General features: G+C 42.4%; 1 protein-coding gene across 1 annotated transcript in view; it reads right to left on the reverse strand.

Moving 5' to 3' along the window:
* DNAH5 (dynein axonemal heavy chain 5) overlaps window positions 1-26,187 on the reverse strand; it is a 925,453-nt gene that overhangs the window by 348,125 nt on the left and 551,141 nt on the right. Inside the window, 1 exon segment of the mRNA XM_030220396.1 lies at window positions 20,702-20,900. Within this exon segment, the coding sequence (XP_030076256.1) occupies window positions 20,702-20,900 (199 nt within the window).

Genomic DNA, 26,187 nt, shown 5'->3' on the forward strand with positions numbered 1-26,187 from the left:
ATCTCCCTCAGATAGCCCATAATGGGCACATAGCTCCCCAAAACTCCACATCCGACTCCCATGCAGCACATCCCTAAAGCTCACCAATCCCTTCCGTTCCCATCTTGCAAATGTAGCATTTTCTTTGCCTGCTCTAAACCTAGGCTCCCAGCAAAGGGAAGCCGAGGACACCCCCTCCCTACGCCCCCAACGTCTCCGCACTACTCCCCATATTCCTAACAAATGCCTAAGATATGTGCTACAATCCCCTAGTAACCCCCTCCCCCCGGCCTCAGTGGTCCACAAAAAGGAACTCGATGACCTCTGCGGCAAATATGACTGTTCCACCTGGACAGCAGGCTTCTCTGCTCCCCCCCCCCCCAATCCAAAATCAGTTGAAGTTGCGCCGCCAGATAGTACCACTCCAGGTTGGGTACAGCTCTCCCCCCCTCGCCAACTCTCCCCATAAAACTCACTTTGCCAAACGCAGCCTTCTGTTCCCCCATATGAATTTCATTATAGACCTCTGTCTTAAGTAGAGGAGTGTGGTAGCCGTGTTAGTCCACTCTTAAGGTTATCAATAGAAATCAAACAAAATAAAACATGGACAAGAAAATAAGATGATACCTTTTTTATTGGACATAACAATACATTTCTTGATTAGCTTTCGAAGGTTGCCCTTCTTCCTCAGATCGGAAATAAGCAAATGTGCTGGCTGACAGTGTATATAAGTGAAAACATTCAAGCATTACTTCCTACCCACCCCCCTCCTCCCACCCTGTCAGACTGTCATAGTAATGCTTGAATGTTTTCACTTATATACACTGTCAGCCAGCACATTTGCTTATTTCCGATCTGAGGAAGAAGGGCAACCTTCGAAAGCTAATCAAAAAATGTATTAAGTTATGTCCAATAAAAAAGGTATCATCTTATTTTCTTTTCCATGTTTTATTTTGTTTGATTTCTATTGATAACATTATAGACCTCTGTAATTTCCCAATAAGTGGTCTTGGAAGTGCTATAGGCAATGATTGAAATAAAAATAGCAAACGGGGTAACACATTCATCTTGATCACTGCCATCTGCCCACACCACGACAACCACAAGCGTTTCCATCTCAACATATCATTCCTAATCTGCTCGTAAATACAGCCATAGTTAAGCTTAAATACCCTATTTAAGTCCCTGAGTATCTGTATCCCTAAAAAATGAATTTGGTGGGGTGCCCATTTAAACTCATACCTTTCTCTCACCTCCTCCTCACTTAAAGATGTACCCAACAATTCACTTTTGTCCATATTTACCCGCAAGCCCGCATATTTCCCAAACTCCCCAAAGATCCCCTGAATCACTGCGAAACTCCTCCCCGGGTCTTCCACATATATCAACATATCATCTGCAAATAAAGCAATACGGTACTCCCTTCCCCCAATCCTAATCCCCCGAACTTCTGGATGGCAGCGGATCAACTCCGCCAATGGCTCTATGTACAAAGCAACAAGAAGCGGCAAAAGCGGGCATCCCTGTCTGGTTCCTCTACCTATAGAGAAGAAGGGAGATTAACTACCATTAATATTCAGACAAGCTCTCGGCCTCTTATACAGAGCTTCCAGCCATATACTAAAATTCCCCCCCCCAGCCCCATTCTTTCCAACACCGCCTTCAGGAACCCCCAATTTACCCTATCAAAGGCCTTTTCCGTGTCCATGGCCAGAAGGGCTATTCCCGGTCTGAAGCTTTGAGCCTCCCACACCAGGTGGAGCGTTCTTCTAATATTATCTCCCACTTGTCTCCCTGGAATAAATCTCGATTGATCTATTTGTATCAAGTTGGGCAACAACCTACCCAGTCTATTCGCCAATATCTTAGCTAAAATTTTTGCATCCACATTCAACAAGGAAATGGGCCTGTAAGACCCACACAAAGTTGGGTCTTTACCTGGTTTAGGCAAGACCATCACCCCCGCCTCTAACATTGATCTCGGGAGCTCCAGCCCCTCCAGTACTCCATTTCCCACCCTAAGCAATAAGGGGCTCAGTAAACTCTCAAAGTGTTTGTAAAACCGGGCCGTAAAACAATCCAACCCAGGGGCCTTGCCATTAGGCAGCTTTGTAATAACCCCCTGTACCTCCCCCAATCTGATTGGTTCCCCCAGCCTTTGACTGTCTGCCTCACTCAATTTATGGAAAGGAATCTGATCCAGATATCTTGCCAAGCTCTCTTCAGACTCCCCCTCTGTAGCTGCATATAGTTCTTGGTAATATTTTAAGAAACTCCCTTCAATGTCTGAATCTGCATATACCCAACCTCCCCTCATTTTTTATTTTCTGTATCAAGGATTTCCCCCTCCGAGCTCTCAGACAGCGAGCCAGCATAGCACTTGATTTGTTTGCAAACTCAAAATACTGCTGTTTAAGCCTCATTCTCATATATTCGACCTCTGCCATCTGGGCCTGGTCTAACTCCCCCCTGACTCTCTTAAGCTCAGCCCATACACGGGGGGAAGGATTTCGTTGATGCACCTTCTCCAACCTGTTCAAACTCGTGCGCAAAGTCATCAACAACTGTCCCCTCTCTCTTTTCTTCCGGGCTCCCCACTTAATCAAGACTCCCCGCACCACTGCCTTCATCGCATCCCACAACACCCCATCACTTACCTCCTCCTCCACTTCGTCCATGCGAGACCCCAGGTCTCTGATCTCTCCCCAGATCTTTCTGAGAGTACTTTGAATATCTTTCCAGACTCCCTCTATTTCTGACTTCAATTACTTGAACCAGCCTACTACCTCCGCTTTTGTGATTTCTTCAGTACTCTCCGGGACAACTCTCTGGGGTTCCTCCTCTGAATCGGAGGGAATCGCCTCCATCTTGTCGTTTCTCTGACTTGGCCCCGCCGCCTCTGGCTGCGCTTTTCCAGTCTGTTCCGCCGTATACCGGAATCTCTCCAAACTCCTTTTTGGTGGCATCCTGTAGTGATCCTATCCTCTTCCTTGTTTGCTCAAAAGTCCAATTTGTCCTTCAGGTTGCAACCCTTTTATTATTCACCCCCTCGGAACTGCACCACAGAACAGTCCTCTCAGACAATAACTTCCTGTCCTCATTTTTGTATCTTCTTTCCTCCAGTACTACCCTCAGTCAATGCAGGATGCAGCCGTCCAAACTGCCCAGCTATCAGCACCAGGCAGCCATACCAGCCAGAGACCCCACACTGCTATGCTCACCACCTGGCCGCCCGAGCACTCTTTTTTCCTGTGAAGCACCTCAATAGCTGCACTCCAGCTTCCTCTTCCATTTGATTCTGCCTCTCCCTCCGGTACCGCCGCGGTCACTTCACTGCCGCTATTACAAACCACTTCCCTCCACCGCACTCCAACAAACTATCACGCTGCCATCTGCTTCCTTCATCCGCACTCTCTGCTTCTCACTCAACCTGCTCATGGTCCCCAATGTGGGGAATGGGAAAAACGGCGTGTCCGCCTTCAGCGGCTCACACCGACCTCTCCAGTCTTCATCTGCCGCTCATCCCCCGCTCTAACTGTAGGTGCGATCCGGGGGCCTCGCTCAGGGCTCTACGGAGCTCACTCCACAGTGGCATCTTAACCCGCGGCTCTACTGGAAGTCTGATTCGGATATATTTCTAATTGGTAAGTCGCTCAAGTCTGTCATGTAACTCTGGGCTTCTCCGTAGATGATTTTGTGAACCAGGGTGCAGATTTTGAAGGCGATGCGTTCTTTGATTGGGAGCCAGTGTAGTTTTTCGCGTAGGGGTTTTGCGCTTTCAAATCGCGTTTTACCAAATATAAGCCTAGCTGCCGTGTTTTGAGCAGTCTGAAGCTTCTTTAAGGTTTGTTCTTTACATCCCGCATAAATTCCATTGCAGTAATCTAAGTGGCTAAGTACCATTGATTGTATCAGGTTGCAAAATATTTCCCTTGGGAAGAATTGCTTCACGAGTTTGAGTTTCCACATTGAGTGGAACATTTTCTTTGTTGTGGATGCCACTTGGCTCTCTAGTGTTAAGTTATGGTCCATTGTAATGCTGAGGATTTTCAAGCTGTCTGAGATAGGAAGGGTGTGATTTGGGGTGTTGATACTTGTGGGGATGTCCGCGCTGTGTTGGGATGAGAGGATGAGACAATGAGTTTTTTCTTTATTGAGTTTTAGTTGAAATGCATTTGCCCATGAATCCATGATGTTCAGGCCGAGCTTGATTTCGTTGGTGATTTCTGTCAGTTTGGTTTTGTAAGGAATGTATATTGTGACATCGTCTGCATAGATGAAAGGGTTAAGGCCATGGTTGGATAAGGACTTGGCAAGTGGGGTCATCATTAAGTTGAATAGGATCGGTGATAGTGGTGATCCTTGTGGTACTCTACAGTTTGCTTTCCACGGTGATGATATGTTTGAATTTGACTTTACTTGATATGTTCTTGTAGTTAGGAAGTCCTTGATCCAGTTAAGTATGTTTCCACCAATCCCAAACTCATCTAGTAATCTTATTAATATATTATGGTTTACCATGTCGAATGCACTAGATATGTCAAATTGGAGGAGAAAGATGTTTTTGCCTGTTGCTATTTCCTGCTTGAATTTGGCTAGAAGAGTGAGTAATACTGTTTCTGTGCTGTGGAGGGGGCGAAAGCCTGACTGTGATTTGTGTAATATTGAGAATTTGTTTATGTAATCTGTATGTTGTTTGGTTACCATGCTTTCCATCAGTTTGACCACCAACGGGATAGATGCTAATGGACGGTAGTTAGAGATTTCGTTTGTTTTTTTCTTGGTATCTTTTGGTATTGGTGTGAGTAGGATATCGCCATTTTCCTTAGGGAAGAGGCCTTGCTGAAGCATTTAATTTAGGTGGGATGTGAGGTCTGCTATGAAGCGGTCAGGGGTGGATTTCTTTAGGTAGCTGGGACAGGTATCTAGTTTACAGTGAGTGTTGGTAAACCTACTAATCGCCTGGATAACTGTTTCAACGGTAAGGAGGGTGAAGTTTTACCAGGTCCGATCTGCCGGGTATTCTCCAATGGTTGTGTCCAATTCATTAAGGAAGTTTTCAATGTCGGTGTTGTTCTGAGGTAGCGTGTTGCGTAGGTTTACAATTTTTTCATTGAAGTACTTCGCAAGTTTATCTGCAGATGGGATGTCTGTATTCGTGGTAGCGACCAAGTTGGTGTCTAGGAATATGTTCACGAGTTGGTATAATTTCTTCATGTCTTTGTAATCTGTCCCTATTTTGGTTTTATAGTATGATCTTTTGGCCTGCCTTATTGCGTATTTGTATTTTATTTGTATTTGTTTCCATGTGTTGAGTGTATGTTCATCTTTTGTTTTATTCCATGCTCGTTCGAGTTTCCTGGTTTGTGTTTTTAACTTTTTCAGTTCATCGTTGAACCATGGTGTCATTATGCTTGCGTGGGGTTCTTGTTCGTAAGGGTGCAATTTCATCTAGTATGCTTTTGCATCTTTTGTCCCATTCTATGAGGTGGTATATGGAGTCTGTTTGTGCTGCCCATTGTGAGTAACTGTATGAAAGACTGATTAAATCCAAGTAGATCGCAGCTAGTGCATATTCCTTTCCCAGTTCTCCAGCCACCCAGTCAAACAAATCAATCAAATTCATTTGGCATGATTTTACTTTGGTAAATCTATTTTCCCTCGCATCTTGCATCCTGTCGAATTCCAGGTAGTTCACTATCCTTTCCTTCAGCAGCATATCCATTTCTGGTCGCCGCATCTCAAGAAAGATACAATAGAATTGGAAAAGGTGCAGCATAGGGCGACTAAAATGATAGCGGGGATGGGACAAGTTCCCTATGAAGAAAGACTAAGGAGGCTAGGGCTTTTCAGCCTGGAGAAGAGACGGCTGAGGGGAGACATGATAGAGGTATATAAAATAATGAGTGGAGTGGAACAGGTGGATGTGAAGCGTCTGTTCACGCTTTCCAAAAATACTAGGACTAGGGGGCATGCGATGAAGCTTTTCAAAATTACTAGGACTAGGGGGCATGCGATGAAACTACAGTGTAGTAAATTTAAAACAATTTGGAGAAAAGTTTTCTTCACCCAACGCATAATTAAACTCTGGAATTCATTGCTGGAGAACGTGGTGAAGGTGGTTAGCTTGGCAGAGTTTAAAAAGGGGTTAGACGGTTTCCTAAAGGACAAGTCCATAAACCACAACTAAATGGACTTGGGAAAAATCCACAGTTCTAGGAATAACATGTATAGAATGTTTGTACATTTGGGAAGCTTGCCAGATGCCCTTGGCCTGGATTGGCCACTGTCGGGGACAGGATACTGGGCTTGATGGACCCTTGGTCTTTTCCCAGTGTGGCATTACTTATGTACTTATAACCACTGAAGTGAGCTTACTGGCCTGTAGTTTCCCGTATCTTCTGTCCCTACTTTTGCAGACCATATCCACTCATCTCTAATCCCACAAAACCTCTCCCGTCTCCATGGATTTATTAAATAAATCCATAAGAGGTCTTCCCAGGATTTCTCTGAGTTCCGTCAATATTCTGGGATATATTCGATCTGGCTCTATAGCTTTGTCCACTTTCAGTAGTTGTTCATAAACACTTTCTTCCGTGAATGGTGCAGTATATACTACAGTCCCATATATACCTTGGCAGATTACCGTGGTCCTTCTCCAGGATTTTCCTTCAAGAACACAGAAGTATTCGTTGAGATGATGATAGATACTTATACCATGCCATTCTCCATAAATAAAAGGTTCAGAGTGGGTGAACAAAAAAATAAAGTATACTGAACAAATCTATTACGACAAAAGTTCTGAAAAAGAGTACAAGATTCGATTATTCTAATGTCTACTGGAAGTAGATTCCAACATCTCACCATTTGAACTATTTACCATTCCTGAATGCTCTTCAGTTTAATACTTTTATAAGAACGAACACTCAACATATAACAGGTACAGGTTCTTTGTTCTCTTCCTACTCCTGACAGCTTAACTAAAGTAGCCAAATCAGCTGGACATGGACCCTCAAATATTTTAAAAACAAAACAGCATATTTTAAAAAATTATTCTTGCCTTCAAAGGCAACCAATGCAACTCATTTAACAGTGGGAACAAGTGGTATATTTAGTTTTCCAGAAAATAAGCCTAGCTGCTGTATTTTGAATTGTAACCTCTGCAGCTGCTTCTTTGTAATTCCACTGTAAATTGAGTTACAATAGTCTAATTGTGATAACACCAATAATTTAACCAAGATCCTAAAATAATCAGGAATAAGTACATAAGTATTGCCATACTGGGAAACATCAAAGGTCCATCAAGCCCAGCATCCTGTTTCCAACAGTGGCCAATCCGGGTCACAAATACTTGGCAAGATCCCCAAAAAGTAAAAAACATTATATACTGCTTATCCCAGAAATAGTGGATTTTCCTCAAGTCCATTTAATAATGGTCTATGGACTTTTCCTTTAGGAAGCCGTCCAAACCTTTTTAAAACTCCGCAAAGCTAACCCCCTTTACCACATTCTCTGGCAACGAATTCCAGAGTTTAATTACAAGTTGAGTGAAGAAAGATTTTCAACGATTCGTTTTAAATTTACTACATTGTAGCTTCATCGCATGCCCCCTAGTCCTAGTATTTTTGGAAAGCGTAAACAAATGCTTCATATCTACCAGTTCAACTCCACTCATTATTTTATAGACCTCTATCATATCTCCTCTCAGCTGCCTTTCTCCAAGCTGAAGAGCCCTAGCCTTTTTAGCCTTTCCTCATAGGGAAGTCATCCCATCCCCTTTATCATTTTCGTCGCCCTTCTCTGCACCTTTTCTAATTCCACTATATCTTTTTTGAGATGCGGCGACCAGAATTGAACACAATATTCGAGGTGCGGTCGCACCATGGAGCGATACAAAGGCATTATAACATCTTTATTTTTGTTTTACATTCCTTTCCTAATAATACCTAACATTCTATTTGCTTTCTTAGCCGCAGCAGCACACTGAGCAGAAGGTTTCAACGTATCATCAACGACGACACCTAGATCCCTTTCTTGGTCCGTGACTCCTAACGTGGAACCTTGCATGACGTAGCTATAATTCGGGTTCCTCTTTCCCACATGCATCACTTTGCACTTGCTCACATTAAACACCATCTGCCATTTAGACGCCCAGTCTCCCAGTCTCGTAAGGTCCTCATGCAATTTTTCACAATCCTCCCCTGATTTAACGACTTTGAATAACTTTGTGTCATTAGCAAATTTAATTACCTCACTAGTTACTCCCATCTCTAGGTCATTTATAAATATGTTAAAAAGCAGCTGTCCCAGCACAAACCCCTGGGGAACCCCACTAACTACCCTTCTCCATTGAGAATACTGACCATTTAACCCTAATCTCCTTTGTCAAATGCCTTCTGAAAATCCAGATACACAATATCATCCAGCTCACCTTTATCCACATGTTTGTTCACCCCTTCAAAGAAATGTAGTAGATTGGTGAGGCAAGATTTCCCTTCACTAAATCCACGTTGACTTTCTCGTTAATCCGTGCCGTACCCACCAGCCGCCATGGTAGGAGAAGCCTGCGCCCACCAAGGAAGCAGCCAGAGTCTCAGCGCCTCAGGAACAGCTGACTGTAAGCAGACCACAAGCGGCTGCACAGTGAAGAAAACGGATGAGAACAAGGGACTTTAGGTGCCACTAGTGCCACAAGGTACTACCTTGGACCCAGTGCATATTTTCTAGCAAAAAAGGTGCCGGTACTCAAATGCCAGGCCACCCTTCAGGGGGTGGGGTGATCAATGAGGGACTCACCCCACAATAGCCAGGTCCCCTGCAACCAGTCACAGAACCTATGACAAGGCAGAATTGGTGTGTAGAGCCTGAGCTCTTTCATTAAAACTTGGGGACCATGGGTCAGTTTTAGCAGACAAAGGAAAAGGTGCCGGTACTCAGTACCCCCAAGTACCTCCTCAAAAAAAGCCCTGCTTGGACCACAATAAATAGAAACCAAAATGAATATCTTCAACTTACTCCTTATAATCTACTCCTTAACACTGATCCACTTTACACTAACCACCCCTCTCACAGAACATAATACTATACACATACTGCACAATCACCAAAGACTAATCCGACACACCACACCTCTTCAAACTGATGACTTAAACAAAGGAGGAACATCAACATGCGGAGAACCACCACAGAATGCAAAGAAGGGTCCAAATAAATCCACCACAAACAAAGAAACGACAACTAATAAAAATTCACACAACACCAAACGCAGAAGACCCATTCCAAACAATTCATGTGGGCTACATCAACGCCAGATACACAGTAAACAAAACAGCATTACTAACAGACTGGATCACGACAGAAAACCTGGACCTGCTCTTCATCAACGAAACCTGGATCCACGACCAAAAGGACCCAATAATCCTATACTTGTGCCCTCCAGGATACAAAATCACACACTGGACCAGAAAGGAAAAGAGAGGCGGAGGCATAGCACTAATCTACAGATCCCACTTTACCGCCGAAACCAATGCCGAGTCAATGACACACCAGCTTGAAATAGCCTCAATCAGAATCCACAACAAAATCCTGCGCGACCATCTGAATTGTATCTTGTTTTACAGACCTCCAGGTAGCTGGAACGAGGTTCAGACAAACCATGGATTTCATCTCAAACACAAGTGTAGCCGACTCCAATGTACTAGTATTAGGAGACATCAATCTTCACTTAGAATACCCAACCTCAATTAATGCATGAGAATGCAAGGAATTCCTCCAGCTATGGGATCTCAAATGGCCTCAAATGCAAGCAACCCACATCAAAGGGCACACACTGGATCTCATCTCACATAAAATGTCACCAAACCAGAACTTACTCAGCAGATATTAAATGGACAGAAACACCCTGGTCTGATCACTACAAACTAAACCTCTCTCTACACTGGCGGAGGACGGGATCACACCAAACCCAAGAACCCACATCCTACAGAACAAGAGGTCACGTAGACTCAAAAACATTCTGGCAAATAACATACAACAATGACTGGATAGCACAAACAGACTCCATAAACTATCTCTTGGAATGGGATACAAGATGCAAAAGCATACTAGATGAAATAGCACCCTTACGAACAAAAACTTCACATAAGCATAACTCGATACCATGGTTCAATGATGAACTGAAAAAGCTAAAAACACAATCCAGGAAACTTGAAAGAACATGGAAAAATATAAAAGAAGAATACACACTCAACACATGGAAACAATCACTAAGAAAATACAAATACGCAATAAGACAGATCAAAAGATCATACTATAAAACCAAAATAAGGACAGACTATAAAGACATGAAGAAATTATACCAACTTGTGAACAAACTCCTAGACACCAAATTGGTCACTTCATCAAATAAACTTGCCAATTATTTCTATGAAAAAATAATAAAAAATAATAAATCTACGCAACACGCTACCTCATGACAACCCAGACATAGAAACCTTCCTCAATAAACTGGACCCAACTGATGGTGAATACCTGGCTGACCGAACCTGGCTAAAATTCGCCCCCTTTACCGTTGATACAGTGGCACAGGCGATCAGCAGGTTCTCCAAAACTCACTGCTATCTAGACACCTATCCCAACTACCTAATGAAATCGGCCCCTGACCCCTTCATCGCAGACCTCAAATCCCACCTAAACTACATGCTGCAACAAGGTCTCTTCCCAAAGGAAAATGGCAACATTCTACTCACCCCGATACTAAAAGACACCATGAAAAAAGCAAATGAAATCACCAATTACCGACCAGTGGAATCCATCCCGCTGTCAGTCAAACTGATGGAAAAAATGGTAGCCAAACAACTTACTGACTATACACACAAATTCTCAATATTACACGAATCTCAATCAGGATTTCGCCCAATACATAGCACAGAAACAGTACTATTCACTCTCCTAGCCAAATTCAAGTAGGAAATAGCAACAGGCAACAATCTTCTCCTCCTCCAATTCGACATGTCTAGTGCGTTCGACATGGTAAACCACAATATACTACTAAGACTACTAGACAAGTTTGGGATTGGTGGCAACACACTTAACTGGATCAATGGTTTCCTAACCACAAGAACATACAAAGTAAAATCAAAATCAACCATATTGTCACCGTGGAAGGCAGACTGCGGAGTACCACAAGGATCACTGCTATCACAAATTCTCTTCAACCTAATGATGACCCCTTTAGCCAAGACCCTATCCGACCAAGGCCTAAACATAGTAGATGATGGCAGACAAAGACCTGTATAGTCCATCCAGTCTGCCCAACAAGATAAACTCATATGTGCTGCTTTATGTGTATACCTGACTTTTATTTGTATCTGCCATTTTCAGGGCACAGATCGCAGATATCTGCCCAGCACTAGCCCCACCTCCCAAACACTAGCCCCTGCCACCCAATCTCCGCTAAGCTTCTGTGGATCCATTGCTTCTGAACAGGATTCCTTTGTTTATCCCACGCATTTTTGAATTCCGTTACCGTTTTCATCTCCACCACCTCCCGCGGAAGGGTATTCCAAGTATCCACCACTTTCTCTGTGAAAAAATACTTCCTGACATTTTTCTTGAGTCTGCCCCCCTTCAATCTCATTTCATGTCCTCTAGTTCTACCACCTTCCCATCTCCGGCAAAGGTTCGTTTGCAGATTAATACCTTTCAAATATTTGAACGTCTGTATCATATCACCCCTGTTTCTCCTTTCCTCCAGGGTATACATGTTCAGGTCAGCAAGACTCTCCTCATACATCTTGTAACGCAAATCCCATACCATTTTTGTAGCTTTTCTTTGCACTTCAATTCAAGATACTGCCTCCAAAACTGAATTCAATACTCCAAGTGGGGCCTCACCAACGACTTATACAGGGGCATCAACACCTCCTTTCTTCTGCTGGTCACACCTCTCTCTATACAGCCTAGCAATCTTCTCACTACGGCCACCGCCTTGTCACACTGTTTTGTCGCCTTCAGATCCTCAGATACTATCACCCCAACATCCCTCTCCCCGTCCGTACATATCAGACTCTCACCGCCTAACAGATACGTCTCCCGTGGATTTCTACTCCCTAAGTGCATCACTTTGCATTTCTTCGCATTGAATTTTAATTGCCAAACCTTAGACCATTCTTCTAGCTTCCGCAGATCCTTTTTCATGTTTTCCACTCCCTCCTGGGTGTCCACTCTGTTAAAAATCTTAGTATCGTCCACAAAAAGGAAAACTTTACCTTCTAACGCTTCGGCAATGTCACTCACAAATATATTAAACAGAATTGGCCCCAACACCGATCCCTAAGGCATTCCACTGCTCACTTTTCCCTCATCCGATTGAATTCCATTTACCACCACCCTCTGGCGTCTGTCCGTCAACCAGTTCCTAATCCAGTTCACAACTTTGGGTCCTATCTTCAGCCTGTCTAGTTTATTCAAGAGCCTCCTGTGGGGAACCGTGTCAAAAGCTTTGCTGAAATCTAAGTAGATTACGTCCATAGCATGTCCATGATTCAATTCTCCGGTCACCCAGTCAAAGAATTCAATGAGATTCGTTTGGCACGATTTCCCTTTGGTAAAACCATGTTGTCTCGGATCTTGCAACTTATTGGCTTCCAGGAAATTCACTATCCTTTCCTTCAGCATCGCTTCCATTACTCTTCCAATAACCGAAGTGAAGCTTACCGGCCTGTAGTTTCCAGCTTCTTCCCTATCACCACTTTTGTGAAGAGGGACCACATCCGCCGTTCTCCACTCCCACAGAACCTCTCCCATCTCTAAGGATTTATTAAACAAATCTTTAAGAGGACCCGCCAGAACCTCTCTGAGCTTCCTCAATATCCTGGGGTGGATCCCGTCCGGTCCCATGGCTTTGTCCACCTTTAGATTTTTAAGTTGTTCATACACACTCTCTTCTGTGAACTGTGCTATATCCACTCCATTCTCAAATGTACTTTTGTCAGTCAATCGCAGTCCTTGTCCAGGATTTTCTTCTGTGAAAACGGAACAAAAGTATCTGTTTAGCAAATTTGCTTTTTCTTCATCATTTTCTAAATAGTGGTTCACAGTATCTTTCAGTCTCACAATTCTCTTTTTAGTCTTCCTCCTTTCACTAATATACCTGAAGAAATTTTTGTCACCCCTCCTTACCTTTCTAGCCATTTGTTCTTCCGCTTGTGCTTTCGCCAGATGTATCTCTCTCTTGGCGTCTTTCAGTTTCATCCAGTATTCCTCTCTGTGTTCCTCTTCTTGAGATTTTCTGCACTTCAGGAACGCCAGCTCTTTAGCCTTTATTTTTTCAGCCACTAGCTTGGAGAACCATATCGGTTTCCTTTTTCTCTTACTTTTATTTACTCTCCTTACATAAAGGTTTGTGGCCCTATTTATAGCTTCTTTCAGCCTGGACCACTGTCCTTCCACTTCTCGTTCGTCCTCCTAGCCCATCAGCTCCTTCCTCAGGTATTCCCCCATTTTACTAAAGTCAGCAAGCTTAAAATCCAGGACTTTGAGTTTTGAGTGGCTGCCCTCCACTTCAGCCGTCATAGCAAACCAAACCGTTTGTTGGTCACTGCTGCCCAGGTGGGCACCCACTTGGACATTTGACACACTATCCCAATTTGTGAGCACCAGATCCAGCGTCACTCCCTCCCTCGTGGGATCCGTCACCATTTGTCTGAGCACAGCACTTTGAAAAGCATCCACGATCTCTCTACTTCCTTCCGATTCCGCAGATGGAACCTTCCAATCTACATCCAGCAGATTGAAATCTCCCAGCAACAGCACCTCTCTCTTCTTTCCCAACTTTTGAATATCTGGGATCAGATCTTTATCTAGTTCCTCCAATTGTGCCGGGGGTCTGTAGACAACACCCACATGGACAGAGGTTTTATCTCTTTTTAGGGTGATCCATATCGCTTCTTCTTTTCCCCAGGTCCCTGTCATTTCAGTCGCTGTGATATCATTTCTCACATACAGAGCTACTCCTCCACCTTTACGACCATCTCTATCCTTCCTAAATAGATTATAGCCTGGTATGTTTGCATCCCATTCATGGGAACCATTGAGCCACGTCTCCATGATTGCAACAACGTCTAAGTCTGCCTCCAACATCAGGGCTTGAAAGTCATGAACTTTATTGCTTAGACTGCGAGCATTTGTGGTCATCGCTTTCCATCTATATTTCCTGGTATGTGTTTCAACATTAGTGATTTGGGGGTGTCTTTTCTCTTTGGGTACCTTCATTTCTTTTTGTTCCACCTTCATTGTTTTCATATAAGCAGACAACATCACAATATACATTCCTTACAAATTTAATCTGACAGAAATCACCAATGAAATCAAGAGCAGCTTGAACACCATGGACTCTTAGGCAAATGCATTTCAACTAAAACTAAACAAAGAAAAAACACATTGTCTCGTTGTCTCATCCCAATACAGCACGGACAACCCTACAATTATCAACACCCCAGATCACACCCTCCCTATCTCAGACAGCCTGAAAATCCTTGGCGTTATAATAGACCGTAACCTAACACTAGAGAAACAATTGTCATCCACAACTAAGAAAATGTTTTACTCAATGTGGAAACTTAAACGTGTGAAACAATTCTTTCCGAGGGAAACATTTCGCAACCTGATACAATCAATGGTATTAAGTCACATGGATTACTGCAATGGAATCTTCACGGGATGAAAAGAGCAAACATTAAAGAAACTCCAGACCGCCCAGAACACGGCAGCCAGACTTATCTTTGTAAAAACCCGATTTGATAGCGCAAAACCTCTCCGCGAAAAACTACACTGGCTCCCAATGAAAGAACGTATTGCTTTCAAAATCTGCACAATAGTTCACAAAATTATCTACGGTGAAGCCCCAGGATACATGAGAGACCTGATTGACCTACCAACCAGAAATACTTCAAAATCAACATGAACGTACCTAAACCTGCACTACCCAAGCTGCAAAGGACTCAAATACAAATCATCTTACATATCCAATTTTTCCTACATAAGCACACAATTGTGGAACGCACTTCCAACAGCCTTAAAAACTATATACGACCACCTACACTTCCGGAGAACACTAAAAACTTATATGTTCAAAAAGGCATACCCTACCAACCCAACATAAAAGCCTGACCACTGCAACACAACAAAACCATAATACAGTATGGACACAACAAAACCAAAATACAGTACGGACACAATAATAACAAAATATATCATGGACACAACACAATTCTTCTGAATACGACGCATCTATGTGGCCATGCCACATATACCTTATCTTAACTCTACATCACTCTGTATTTGTTTACACCGGAGTCTGCAATCGCATCTCCAGCACTATGAAAGCCACATTGAGCCTGCAAATAGGTGTGAAAATGTGGGATAGAAATGTAACAAATAGATAAATAAATAATCCATGCTTTTGAATATGCTCTGTAATTTTGTTCTTTATAATAGTCTCTACCATTTTGCCCGGCACTGACGTCAGACTCACCGGTCTATAATTTGCTGGATCTCCTTTGGAACCTTTTTAAAAAATCAGCGTTACATTGGCCACCCTCCAATCTTCCGGTACCATGCTTGAGTTTAAGGATAAATTACATATTACTAACAATAACTCCGCAAGTTCATTTTTCCGTTCTATCAGTACTCTGGGATGAATACCATCCGGTCCAGGAGATTTGCTACTCTTCAGTTTGTAGAACTACCCCATTACGTCCTCCAGGTTTACAGAGAATTCATTAAGTTTATCTGACTCGTCAGCTTCGAATACCATTTCTGGCAACGATATCCCACCCAAATCTTCCTCGGTCAAGACTGAAGCAAAGAATTCATTGAATCTCTCCGCTACAGCTTTGTCTTCCCTGATCGCCCCTTTTACCCCTCGGTCATCTAGCGGTCCAATGGATTCTTTTGCTGGCTTCCTGCTTTTAATATACCTAAAAAATTTTTACTATGTGTTTTTGCCTCCAACACAATCTTTTTTTCGAAGTCCTTCTTACTTCCTTATCAGTGCTTTGCATTTGACTTGACATTCCTTATGCTGTTTCTTATTATTTTCAGTTGGTTCCTTCTTCCATTTTCTGAAGGATTTTCTTTTAGCTCTAATAGCTTCCCTCACCTCACTTTTTAACCATGCCGGCAGTCGTTTGGTCTTCCATCCTCCTTTTTTAATACACGGAATATATTTGGCCTGGGCTTCCAGGATGGTGTTTTTGAACAGCATCCACGCCTGATGTAAATTTTTGACCCTCGCAGCCGCTCCTCTAAGTTTTTTTCTCACCGTTCTCATTTTATCATATTCTCCTTCTTTAAAGTTAAACACTGACGTATTTGATTTCCTATGTATAATTACTTCAAAGCTAATATCAAATCCAATCATATTATGGCCACTGTTATCAAGTGGCCCCAGCACCATTACCTCCCACACCAGATCATGCGCTCCACTAAGGACTAGGTCTAGAATTTTTCCTTCTCTCGTTGGCTCCTGTACCTGCTGCTCCATAAAGCAGTCCTTGATTTCATCAAGGAATGTTACCTCCCTAGCGTGCCCCGATGTTACATTTACCCAGTCAATATTCCTAGCGTGCCACGATGTTACATTTACCCAGTCAATATTGGGGTAATTGAAATCACCCATTATTATTGTGTTGCCCAATTTGTTTGCGTCCCTAATTTCCTTTAACATTTCTGCATCCGTCTGTTCATCCTGGCCAGGCGGACGGTAGTACACTCCTATCACTATCCTTTTCTCCTCTACACATGGAATTTCGATCCACAGTGATTCCAAGAAGTGTTTTGTTTCCTGCAGAATTTTCAATCTATTTGATTCAAGGCTCTCCTTAATATACAATGCTACCCCTCTACCAATTCGATCCACCCTATCACTACGATATAATTTGTACCCCGGTATGACAGTGTCCCACTGGTTATCCTCCTTCTACAAGGTCTCAGAGATGCCTATTATATCTAATTTTTCATTTAGTGCAATATATTCTAACTCTCCCATCTTATTTCTTAGGCTCCTGGCATTCGCATATAGACATTTCAAACTATGTTTGTTGTTCCTATTTACATCATGCTCAGTACTTGACAGTATTAATTTGCAATCTTTTGTCTGATTTTTATTTTTATTTAAGGACACCTGATCTACTATGGACTCTTTTGCAACCTCACTATCAGGATACCCTATCTTCCCTGTTTTGGTGATATCTTTGAAAGATACCTTATCCCGAACCATGCGCTTTTGAGCAACTGTCGGCCTTCCCCCCATTTCTAGTTTAAAAGCTGCTCTATCTCCCTTTTAAATGCTGATGCCAGCAGCCTGGTCCTACCCTGGTTAAGGTGGAGTCCATACTTTCGGAATAGGCTCCCCCTTCCCCAGAATGTTGCCCAGTTCCTAACAAATCTAAAACCCTCCTCCCTGCACCATCGTCTCATCCATGCATTGAGACGCCAGAGCTGCACTATCTGCTACTTAAATGCCGATGCCAGCAGCCTGGTCCCACCCTGAAAATGAAATAAGATCGAACTAACCACTAAGATAATTTGTAAATTCGTATCCATAATAGAATCCAGGAAAACACCTAAAACCCATGATTGCCTATCAATAGTTAGCAATGAACCATCTGAACAGAAAACATGACTAGGTATAATTAATTCATTAGTACTAAACCATAAGACTTTAGTCTTTTCTGCATTTAATATAAAATTGGAGATATGGAAGAACCTTGTGGAACTCTGCATGGTGGTTGCCATGAGTTAGAAAATTTTCTATCCTTCATTACTGAATAATGCCTGTTCATCAAGAAAGAGTGAAACCACTGAAGAACAGATGAAGTAAACCCTAATTCAGATAACATAGCAATTAAATTATTATGATTAACCATATCAAACGCGGTAGAAATGTTGAATTGGAGCAGTGCAATATCTCTTCCCCTTCGTAGAGCCTTATTCACTTCTGATATTAAGAGTAATAAAAGTGTCTCAGTGCTATGATACATCCTAAAGTCATGCTGAGAATCATGGAACAAGTTGACCTTGTGCACAAATTCAGATAATTGAAGACTCTCCACAAATTCCATCAACTTGGCAAAAGAAAACAGGTATACTAGCAACAGGTCTATAATTAGCTACCTGAGATAAATCAGCATCAGTAGATTTAAGAACTGGGGTTAAAGCAATATTTCCCACAGGTGGGAAAAACCAGCCCTGATCCAGAGCTAAGTTCACCCAAGTCACTAACCAGTTTAAAAAGCTTAGTGGAGGTTTTTTATTTTTAAACAGAAACGAGGGATAGAGGTCCAAAGAACACTTCTGCTTTTACATCATCTCAGCATCTTTCAGTCATACAATTCAATTTCTATTCTCCAACGAATCTGAAAAAAAGTCTTGTCATCTCTCTTTACATCTTTAGGTTTTTTTTTTCTGCCTGTGCTTTTCCTAGCCATATTTCTCTCTTCGCTTCTTTGAGTTTTACCTGGTAAATTTTTCTCTGTTACTTTCGCTGCATTCTTCTTTATTTCTTGAATGCTGCCTCTTTTGCTTTTAATTTTCCAAGCTATTTGTTTGGAGAACAATATAGGTTTCCATTTTCTCTTACATTTGTTTACTTTCCTTAAATAAAGATCTGTTGCCATATCTACAGCTGCTTTCAGTTTGGACCATTGTCTGTTTTATATTTCATTAACATTTGATATGAAGCACACACCGGTTTGTAATGTAAAATACATAATAAAAAATAAATAAAAAGGAACCCCATAGATATCTGATAGAAAGGCAAGAACAACATACAAGAAGCAGTCATTCCAAAACACATTGAGTAAATCTATTACTGATTTTTTAATGCAGATTTGCTAATGTACCTTTTCCTCACCATCTATTTTAGTGTCAAAGGCTTACCTAAAAAAATAAGGTTTTCAATAAAACCTTAAATCTTTTGATATTTGCCTCTCACATATTTCTTTTGGTAGAATGTTCTGTAAAGATGGACCTAGCCAAGTCCAGTCCCATTTGGCTCTTGATAAGCGCGGTATGACCAAACTGTGATCTTGGAAAGATCTTAATACCCTAGAAGATGCATATAGAATTACTAGGGAATATAAATAAGAAGGTTGATGCTCATAATATGACCTATGTATCAAAGTCAAGAGCTTAAATTTTATCCTAAAGGATACAGGTAACCAATGATATTTCATAAACAAGGGAGTAACATGATCAAATTTTCTTCCACTTCTCCTATGTCTACTTATTCTTTCAACTCTTTCTTCAGGTATTCCCCCATTCTATTGAAGTCAGTATGTTTGAAATCCAGTACTTTGAGCTTTGTGTATCTGCACTCTGCTTTAGCTCTTATATCAAACCATATTGTGTGATGATCACCACTGCCCCGGTAGGCACCCACTAAGACATCAGAAACACTTTTTCTATTTGTGAGCACTAGATCCAGCTTCACCCCTTCCCTCATGGGTTCTGTCACCATTTGCCTGAGTAGAGCCTTGGGCAGGCATCTATGATCTCTCTGCTTCTTTCTGATTCTGCAAATGGAATGTTCCAATTCATATTAGGCAAGCGGAAATCTCCTAGCAACAGCACCTCCCTTTTCATTCCCAGTCATGGGAATATCACAGCTTTCTGCCCCTTTGTTTAAAATAGATATTACGTTTTCTCATGTTTGTAATTTTCTATGTATTTTTTTGCATTCAGTGTCATGTAAAATGATATGTAATACATTTTATATTCACAGAGGAATTATCTTAATCAGAATATTTTTTTTGGCTGAAATATTTAAATGCAAAAAGTCTTTCTATAGAGATGACATCAACAAACACAGCCATAGACAATGGGAATAACTATAGTTCTCCTTCCCAAGTTTAAAGAATGTAAGGATCCTCATTGGAAGCTGCCTGATACCATAATCTCCTGCTATAGTCTGGGTAGGGCTACAATCCTCTCTACTTTTCACATCATTTTCTCTCTCTCTCCATCCACAAGCCTTGCATAGAAAAAAGATTTTTTAGAAATAATCAGATGACAATTCACTCTACTGGGGTTGCAGTTAATACTCTGGCATCCTAAAGTCTTAAAAGATGCTTGCTGATGACCCAAAATGAACACGACAGGTTATATCACAATCAAATTAATGCAAGAGGTTTTGCCATAGTATAGTATAATCAATTCCATAGTATATAACATCGTTTATGTTTAACCTTACAAGCTGTTTTATTCCTGGGGGTAGGAGTTTTGTGTGGGTAGGTGTGTTTGGGGGCTGGGAAGGATCTGGGAGGGTGGTGATTATTTTATGCACTGCTCCTCTACATAGCTGTCCAGGAGCACTGGTCAGTACCAGTTAGCAACCTAATGCTCTCAGGGAGGAAAAATTATACCAGCTCAAAGCTGGTGTTATTTTTAAAAAAATAATGCAATGTTTGAAGCATAATAATGGTGTGCTATGCATTCATTTACATGCTTTGGATCTCATTATTACATAGCTTATATTGCAGTAAGATAATACGCATTAAGGTAAAATTGTGCATATTTTACCATTTAACACATGTTACTTGGCAAAAAACATATGTTATTCCCTTACTACTAGATATTAATAACTACTAACCCTAGTATATTCTGATCCCCATTTTAAGGAACACATCATGTCTATCAGATGTCAAGATTATAGAATTACCTGTAGCTTCAGGAGCATCTCTCAGGAAATCAACAAAATAAGTGTCCACTCCACAATCTACCAGCATCTTTTTCTTTTCATCAAACTCCTCCTCAACTAGATTTACTAAAGACTTGTCAAACCAATCAACATCCTCCGAGGTTGTAAAGCGATCAGCAATAACTCGTTTACATTCATGTTTCCAAAGCTTTATTAGGACCTATATGGACAAAAATCCAAAAACCAGCATCAAGCATGAGATTTTATTAGAAGGTCACACAATGAGGGTTTTATGGGCTTTCACTAGACCTTACATTGGTTTTGCTTAATGATCAACAGAATATTAATTTCTTATGTTATGAGACTATCATGATTCATTTAGTGGTGAATTTTCAAAGCACTTAGACTTTCTTGTGAAGACGCATAATCGAACGGGGTGCCCAAGTTTTCCTGAGGGTGTCCTCTCAGGACATCCCCGCGAAGGGGCGGGGAAACCTGTATTATCGAAACAAGATGGGCTTCCATCTTTTGTTTCGATAACACGGTTGGGGATGCCCAAATCTCAACATTTAGGTCAACCTTAGAAATGGTCGACCTAAATGTTGAGATAGTCGACCTTAGAGATGGTTGTCCCTGGTTTTCGCCCATCTCAAAAACGACCAAATCTAAGTCATTTGGTCGTGGGAGGAGCCAGCATTTATAGTGCACTGGTCCCCCTGACATGCAAAGACACCAACCGGGCACCCTAGGGGGCACTGCAGTGGACTAACTGATGCACTAACTGAACGGAAAAAGCCTTTCCCTTACCGATCCCTTAGTGATTCAGAAAGTAATGGGCATGCATGAAGGAAATCACATGCAAATGAGCTGCTCACTGTTAGCTCATTTGCACACGATTTCCTTCCTAAGGAGGGGAAGCCAGTGCAGAGCAGCCAAGCATTATGCGTGGCTGCTCTGCGCATGCCAAACACGGTTTCATACATGCAGACACACTGCATGTATAATAGCCGTCTATAACCTAAAAAAAATACAAGTCCAGGTGAAAACGTCCCAAGTGCTCGTCAGGGATGTCTTTTTTTTTTTTTTAGAGTATGGGTGAAGGATTTTTTAGAGTATGGGTGAAGGATGTCCTTCGCTATGCCTCCTTCCCTACGACGGCAGTTGAGGACATCCAAAATGTGGATGTTTCTGTGAGAAGGACATCCATGGCTGGATGTTTCTGTGAGAAGGACGTCCATGCCTTTGCTGTGCCTCTGACACCCTTTGTTTATTTGGATTTTGGATCACAAGTAGCAGCAGTGGGATTTGAACCAGCCACTTCTGGATTGCAAGACCAGTGGTCTAACCACTAGGCCACTCCTCCACACCCTTGAAATCTGAGACCCTGTGGGGGGGGGGGGCAGTTGAGGACGTCCAAAATGTTTGTCCATGCCTTCGCTATGCCTCCACTGACACACATATACCTCCCCCCCAGGGGCCTGCATACTGCTGCGATGGACCTGAGTATGACATTTCAGGCTGGCAAAAAAAGTTTTTAAAGTTGTTTTTTTCAGGGTGGGAGGTCGTTATTGACCACTGGGGGAGTCAGGGGAGGTTATCCTCGATTCCCTCCGGTGGTCATCTGGTTAGTTCGGGCACCTTTTTGAGACTTGGTCGTAAGAAAAAATGGACCAAGTAAAGTTGCCCAAGTGCTCGTCAGGGACGCCCTTCTTTTTTCCATTATCGTTCGAGGACGCCCATCTGTTAGGCATGCCCCAGTCCCGCCTTCACTATGCTTCCGACATGCCCCCGGGAACTTTGGTCGTCCCCGCGATGGAAAGCAATTGGGGACGCCCAAAATTGGCTTTCGATTATGCCGATTTGAGCGACCCTGAGAGAAGGACATCCATATCCCGATTTGTGTCGAAAGATGGGTGCCCTTCTCTTTCGAAAATAAGCCTGATAGTGTGATAAGTATAGATAATGCCCTGCCATGAAGAGGCCACCAGAGGGAATTCTCCCCATTAAAGGCTGTGCAAGGATATGAAAAGAAGCCAATAGAGAGAGCTCTACCTCACTGCCAGTCTTATTTTAGAATGGCCACTCTGCCTCCCTGTCAGCCAAAAGCCAGGAAGTTATAGGCCGGGGAGAGCCCATAGCAGTAGCCAGTAGATGGTTCCCCTTTAAGAAGTAAGCACAATTGAGAAAGTTCTGGGCCCTTCTAGAACTACTACTACTATAAGCAGGAGAAGGGGCCCAGAAGGGGGTGGGGAGGTTATGAGCAGCCCCATAAAAGGCACTTCCTAGGAGGAGGTATTCAGAAGGGAAGGAAGGAAGGAAGGAAGGAAGGAAGGAAGGAAGGAAGGAAGGAAGGAAGCAAGCAAGCAAGCAAGCAAGCAAGAGACCTGGTTCACAGAAACTACTACACACACAAGATCTGGAAGGATCCGGTGTATGTTGGACCCTTTAAAGTTGAAGCTACTGCAGTTAAACTACAAGACCACACATCTTGGGTTCATAGGAAAGACATCAGAATCTTCAGACAAGCTCCGGTCCAGGAACTAAAGATTAATCCTCACATAACAGAACCAGGTGACACGCCAGAACCACAGCCATTCTGATTGCTTTTATTTTAGCTGTGACTCTAGCTTTACGAGAGTATTTGGGTACTACTTTAAGTCTACTTGACAGACTTATTGCACGTTGACCAGAGAACAATTAATCTAACTGTTACTTACATGCTACAGAAAAAAAGACTATTTAAATTACTGAAGCTAGAGCATCAAAATAAGGAAGTACAAGTGCCTCTAACACAGCTAGCACTGGAGATATGCCTGCAACGTAAGACAGCCTACAAACAGAGCACTAACCATGTCCTTTTTGAGCTTATGGTAATAAAGACCTAGCTCAAGATTTGATTTTGAGGTGAAAGCAAATGCCTAGGTGCAGGACTAGGTTACTTGCAAAGAGCACTAGCAATTCCCATATTTGGTGAAGGTCTTACTTTCAGAGACCTTCAAGGGGGGAGATGTATATTATCATCATAGCTAAGAGGTATGGTTCAAGGCCTGATTTTGGTTCAGGATCTAAAAATTACAGAGAAGCTTACAGGCCTGAAACTCTAATTTGAACTCTAGAGTTACAGTAAAGCTCCTGAGCTGTTGTGACATTCTCATGAAGCAGAATGAGGAACGGGTGTAAGTGGAAAAACAGAGTAACATCGTTTAGCAACATGGTGGTCACTAGTGGCGTAGCCAGACCTGACATTTTGGGTGGGCCCAGAACTAATATGGGTGGGCACTATATATGAGTAGTGTTTCTTGCCTGCACCAACATAAACCACATACATACTTAGGGCTAGGTTTACTAAGCAGTGCTATGAGCACGTTAGTGTTTTCAATGCATGTAAATGTTTTACACGTGTTAAACACTAATGTGCCCATAGAAATGTATAGGCGTGTTAGCATTTAATGTGGCTTAAATTTATAGGCACGTTAAAAATGCTAACGCACCTTAGTAAATATACTCTTAATGTGAATAAAACATTATTTTAAAATATAGTTACATTATGCCATATCAAACCACCTACACTTTTTTTTCTTATTTTACCTTAGGCACTGCAGAGACAATCCCCACCCAAAAACCCACCAAAATGAGAGAAATAGACAACTTTTTTAAAATTAACCTGGGCACTATTAAAATGTATTATTGGTGAATTTCTGGGTGGGGATGGGCTCCATTGCCTAGGGCAAGAGAGATATGTTTAATGATTAAATATACCTTTTTTTGCCCTAGTCAGTGAAGAGTCCACCCCCACCCAGAAGCCCACCACCAGAGCCATCATTTTGATTACAAAGTTATATTTAATGATTAAAATATACCTTTTTTTGCTCAAGGCAAAATGCAAGGGTAATCAAGAGTAATCAAAATGCTGGCTGGTGGAGGGCTTCTGGGTGGGGGTGGGCTCTTCACTGCCTACGGCAAAAAAGGTATATTTTAATCATTAAATATACCTTTTCGCCCTAGGCAGTGAAGTGCTTAACCCACCCAGAAGCCCACCACCACCAGCCAGCATTTATGAGTACAATTACACATTTTAAAAATACATGTATTTATTACCTGGCTCCTGTAGCAGTGTTGTGGGGCCATGGGGGAAGTTCTACTGCTGCTGCTGTGATTGACCCACTGAAAATCATAAACCCCACTGCAAGCACAGACTGGCAGGCACAGTGTGGACTAAGGAGCTGCACCCGTGCCGCGACACATTCAGGCTGGCAGCTTTCCCATGCGGCACTGCGTGCGGCGCCATCGTGCTGTGTGCTGTGGGCCACCCAGGCCAGTGGGGGATCGGGCATTAGTACAGCAGCATGGCGCGTGAAATCCCAGATTGGCCGCTAGACTTTAGTGCACCAAGAGATTGAAGAGCGGCGCCACTTGGGGGATAGCGGTAATGCAGGCATGCAGCGTCGGAGGGACGAAGAGGGGAGGACTGGGACTGTCCAAAGAGCTGCCGCCTGCCAGTGAGAGTGCCGACAGCCAATAAAAAAGCAGGTAGGTGGTGGTTGAGTGGGCTGTGGCTGAAAAAACGAAGGCTTTGGCAGCGGCTGCTGAGCTGGTGTCTGCACTTTTCGGCGCGTAAAATTAGGTGGGCCTGAACTGAGATTGGGTGGGCCTGGGCCCACCCATGCCCACCCGTAGCTACGCCCTTGGTGGTCACAGATGTTTTAGTAAAAAACAAAACAAGATAACTCCTCAGGAAGATGACTTGTAGGCTCATTTTCAAAGCACTTAGCCTCCCAAAGTTCCATAGAAACCTATGGAACTTAGCCTCCCAAAGTGCTTTGAAAATATGCCTCTTAGTCTTCCAGGAAGAGCTAGTCTATTATTAGCTTTTCCAGTAAATACTAACCAACTCATTACCATAGCCAATCAGTGTTAACTATGACATTAACATAAATCCAATAAGGTGTGCTTACTGTCATATTATCTGTATCCTGAATAGACATATAAAAATGAGTGTACTTCCTGCTTCAATGGACAGAGACAGTCACAGCCAGTACCTTTGTGCAAGCAGGGCTGCTCTCCCATGAGAAACCAATCAATTGGCAAGTAATCCTATTGCTTTCTCATAAGTAGCCTTGAGTCTTTTATATCTGCAAATTGGCTTTAGCTGGTAATTTGGGGTGAGGGCGAAAAAGACCTTAAAATAAAACATTAGAGACTCAGACCCAGAGAACACCTATGTGTAGCTATGGTACTGTATTCCCATAAGCAATTGATTGTATGTATACTTGGAGAATAATAAATAAAAGTATTTGATTTGGAGTCTCAGATATAGCAGTACTTTTGTATAGCAATGTTCTGTACTCCCAGTGAGATATCACTGATCTGCTAATTGCACAAATACTTGGTAAGAATTAAGGTATCTAATTAAATTCCTAACTGATGCAGCCTTGGGTGATTTATTTCTTCCTATGTATTGGTGGGTGAATCACCATATTGGGAGGGATAAATTCACCCTAAATAAT

The sequence above is a fragment of the Microcaecilia unicolor genome, chromosome 1 (genome assembly GCF_901765095.1).
Source record: "Microcaecilia unicolor chromosome 1, aMicUni1.1, whole genome shotgun sequence".
In the NCBI taxonomy this organism is placed as follows: Eukaryota; Metazoa; Chordata; class Amphibia; order Gymnophiona; family Siphonopidae; genus Microcaecilia; species Microcaecilia unicolor.